The sequence below is a fragment of the Limulus polyphemus genome, unplaced genomic scaffold, assembly GCF_000517525.1.
Source record: "Limulus polyphemus unplaced genomic scaffold, Limulus_polyphemus-2.1.2 Scaffold6956, whole genome shotgun sequence".
NCBI classification, from domain to species: Eukaryota; Metazoa; Arthropoda; class Merostomata; order Xiphosura; family Limulidae; genus Limulus; species Limulus polyphemus.
In genome coordinates, this window is record NW_013672566.1 from 13,856 (window position 1) to 18,185 (window position 4,330).

Sequence of the window (4,330 nt, forward strand, 5' to 3'; positions counted from 1 at the left end):
CGTGGTTAGGGGAGTGCATTGGCAATATAAATTTTGCGAAATACATCAAAATATTGGAGGAAGGACTCTTGTCACTTTATTCCTCGGGTTTCGTGGACAAGAACACAACATTGTTCCAGGAAGATGGAGCACCATGTCACACTGCTAGAAACACCCAAAAGTGGCAGGAAGACAATGGTTTCCAGAAGTTGCCCTGGCCGAGCCAATCTCCTGACATGAACCCCATCGAAAACCTCTGGGCCATACTCGACCGGCAAGTCAAGAAACAACCAAATAAACCAACTTCGAAGAGCGATCTACTCCAAGTTTTGAAGCAATAGTGGGGGAACATCCCACAATCTAAAATTGACGAGATGATTCTCACAATTCCCCAAAGGATCAACGAACTCCACGAAGCAAAAGGAAGATCTACTAGATATTAATTAAATTATAAATATATCAATTCATGTGAGTATGACTGAAAAATGTCATTTTTTTCTGAAAAGGTGGTGTCTATTTACTTGTGACCACGCTGTGTATGTTGTTGTTTTCTCATAAAAAAGTGCAAAATTAAAAAGTTGTTTGTGAGTCAACATATTTTACTCAAATTATATAATTGTTTTATGTTTATTAATTTGTTTAAAAAGAATCAGTTTAGTAAAATATTTTATTTATGTTATTATGGTGTTTCTTTTTAATAATTTTGTTTTTTGTCATATCGTAATATATATATCCTTCCAAAAAAGAAATGTAATTAAATTAGCTGAATTGATAAACCAAACTCTTAGAACTAGTAATTTAGAGGTTTAAACTGGAGTTAACATAATTTCTGTTTTTTAATTTTATAGTCAATGATGGTGACTATATTCAAGCTGTGTGTGATAGAAATCTAGCAGAAAACATTTCCAGGGTGTTATACCCTAATGATAATGTAAGTTATATATTTACTTTATCAGTTCCAGTGTGCTACTTTACCAGGAAAACAATAAACCTTTAACGAAGCATTATCTATAATCAGATTAAACTAGTTTTAAGAATTAAAAAGTGTAGTAAATTCACATCCAACCATGCTTATCACAGACTAGTAAAAAATGCATTTGTGTATACTTACAGTCCTTGAACAAGTAAACATTATATAGTTGTAATGGTTTTTTTTACTTAAAAAGATATAAGAAATTTCAGTTGGGGTTGAGTAAAACTGTCAGTCAATGTGTTTATATTTTTATTACAAAATATAATTTTGGGACAGTTTGAATGGTTAATGAAAGAAATTTTATTATAAATGTGCAACATTTTGATAAGTTCGTCATTATCATTGTTTCCTCGTCATCAATTTTTATTACAAGTACTCAGTATCAGTGCTTTATGGTACCAGATTTTAAGCATTGGTGTTAATTTTACCACTTAACTTACTATTGAAAAGTTTTTTTTTATTATTTGCTTTTGTGAAGTTGATCTGTAATTAACTACATCTTGCTAAGCATGAAAGAGAATGTAGGAAGCCAATCTCTCATTCAATTATTGTTGATACTCTGTGAGAAACAACTTGAGACTAGGATAGATATTAAAGACTTGTTTCACTTTATATGTTCGTTTTATTCCTCAGTTCTTTGAAGGAAAGGAGTTACGTCTAAAGCAAGAGTACTTCATGGTTGCTGCGACACTTCAAGATATTGTTCGCCGTTTCAAGTCTTCAAAGTTTGGAAGCAGAGACCCTGTTCGCACCTCCTTTGATAGATTCCCTGAAAAGGTATAGACTAATTTTTGTTTTTCATTTATATTTAAAAAGGTACAAATCAATTTTCTTTTGTGTTTGCAACACATTTCAAATACTTGTTTTGATTTAAGAATTTTATACCTTGTTTCTTTAAAATTCAATTATACAGTATTACATTTAGGTTTAACATAAATCCAGTCAAATACCATGATATAAGAGGGCCTTTGAATCAGAAACTTAACTTGCTAGAAAGCCTAAAGAAACCTTCTAAAGTTTTGAATGTTAAAAGTTTATCAAATAACTGAAGAAGAAATTATTTTATTTATTGGGTCTTTGACATAGTCGCAAGACATTTAATTGAGAAGGGGTTAAGAAGAGAATGCTATTGTACAGAGAAAACCTTTTATTTTTAATACTTATAACAATATTGTCATGTTCATTCATACTTATCTGATAACTGTGCATCTTGACAATAACCCTGAAGCCTAGTTTTCCATTGCAAAAAGCTCCATAATAGTAATTCTTGTTTTTGCTGGCCTAAAGCACACCACTCTTCACTACATACTTTCCATCAATAATCATCCTAGTGTACAAGAGTAATGGTACCCAGCACCCATTGACTATTATGTCTTTTTATGTAATAACATGAATATCCAATTTGTTTTCCAGTAGCTTGACAAATATGGAAGCAACTTGTATCCACACAACTTATGTCATTATTTCAAATAGAGAACCTTTTTGATTACATTACCTTCTATTGACTGGGACACATAGACAGGTTTTACCATTGACCTTTGCATTCATAAATTTTTATCTGTTACAAAATGCCATAGTTTATTTACAGTAGCTAGGGTATGACTTGCTGTGTTTTTCTTTCCTTTATTTTCCAATGCCATTAAGTACAGGGGTATTCTTGTCTTGGAAATTCTTAATCTCTCACCTGACCTCATCTGTATGATCCGAGTGTAAGAATGTTTTGCCTTGGATAGAGCTATTATATGTTCATCTAAAGGCGATCAATTTTTGGTGACATTCAGTAATTATGAAATGCCAAACAATATCAAAATTTAGTTTTGATACATTTCGTTCCTTCACGACTATTATATCAGCTGACTTGTTGATTTACATAACTTACTCAACAATCTCTATTCAGTTCCACTGATAACGTTTGTATTTAATTACAGGTGGCTATTCAGTTGAATGATACACATCCTGCCTTAGCCATCCCTGAACTAATGAGGATTCTAATAGATGTGGAAGGCCTGACCTGGGATAAGGTAATATTATAAAATATTTCCCTTGTAATTTTCAGAATTAAAAATATTTTTTTTTCAATGGAAGAAACAAAGTTTGTTTAGTTATTTTGGTTTAGTAATTTTTGATTTAATAAGGTTTCCATATGATCAAATCTAGTACACTTTGTGTTGTAGCTGTATCATAAATAACGTGTAGCCTACGTCACATTAATGAGGATAACCTGATTCTATTTTATCTGTCCACAAATTTCCAAATGCTGCACGTAACCTTTAATAACAAGGCAAAACTAATGTTATAAAATGTAACTATCCCAACCCCCTGTTTGTGTTCAGTGTTATTCAAACGAGGCATCTGATGATAAACTATATGTTCTGAAATGCAGATGACAGTAGACGTTGCCGTACGTATTGAAAATGTACTGTAGGCATGAGTTGCAGCTTCATTTATGTACAGTATTAAACTAGTTACCTAGTAACCTTTAATAACAAGGCAAAACTAATGTTATAAAATGTAACTATCCGAACCCCCTGTTTGTGTTCAGTGTTATTCAAACGAGGCATCTGATGATAAACTATATATGTTCTGAAATGCAGATGACAGTAGACGTTGCCGTATGTATTGAAAATGTACTGTAGGCATGAGTTGCAGCTTCATTTATGTACAGTATTAAACTAGTTACTTTGACATTGTTTATTGGAAAGTTAATAAGGATGTAGAATGGGATAAACTGTTTCTTATGAGAGAGTGGCCCTTTAAGGAAATTAAGCACCTGGCAGCAGGAGACTTACACCTCTGATTCTGTGCTTGAAACTGTTGTTTTGTTTGTATTTATCATTGCTGCTGCTATAGCAGCCACCTGTTACCTACAACTGCAACAGAACAGGTGGACATAATATTAATTTAAATTACATAACAACTATTTGTATTATGACTACCAGGGCTCTTGTTATTTAACACCGGGAAAATGCTAATATGTTGAGGAGCTAGCAGGAAGAACTAATGGGATAGGTGACATAACACCTGTTGTGCATGTATCATGCTAAAATAATATTGTTACGTCTCCGTTTGTTAATTAATTTTTCCGTAAATTCTTTCCAACTAAACTTTAGCGACACAAGTCCTTTCTTAAATAAAACTGGTTTATTCTTTCTGAATATAACTTTACGATACACTTAATTTCAACATTCGCGCTAAAACAAATGCTATAACAACGAACGTTAACTTCAACAATACTCTCTGACTGCAGATCAATTACTCACTACCTACACATTGTCCCATCACGTTGTGACCATCTTATATATATACCAGACTACCCCCAATCTAGTAATCTCAGCTAGTAATCTAGCAAAGATAAAACACAAATAATATAATTTGGTT

General features: G+C 32.5%; 1 protein-coding gene across 1 annotated transcript in view; it reads left to right on the forward strand.

Moving 5' to 3' along the window:
* LOC106474214 (glycogen phosphorylase-like) overlaps window positions 1-4,330 on the forward strand; it is a gene marked incomplete at its 5' end in the record, with an annotated part of 31,060 nt that overhangs the window by 4,896 nt on the left and 21,834 nt on the right. Inside the window, 3 exons of the mRNA XM_013934906.2 lie at window positions 828-910; window positions 1,586-1,729; window positions 2,881-2,973. Of these exons, the coding sequence (XP_013790360.2) occupies window positions 828-910; window positions 1,586-1,729; window positions 2,881-2,973 (320 nt within the window). The remainder of the gene's footprint in view (window positions 1-827; window positions 911-1,585; window positions 1,730-2,880; window positions 2,974-4,330) is intronic.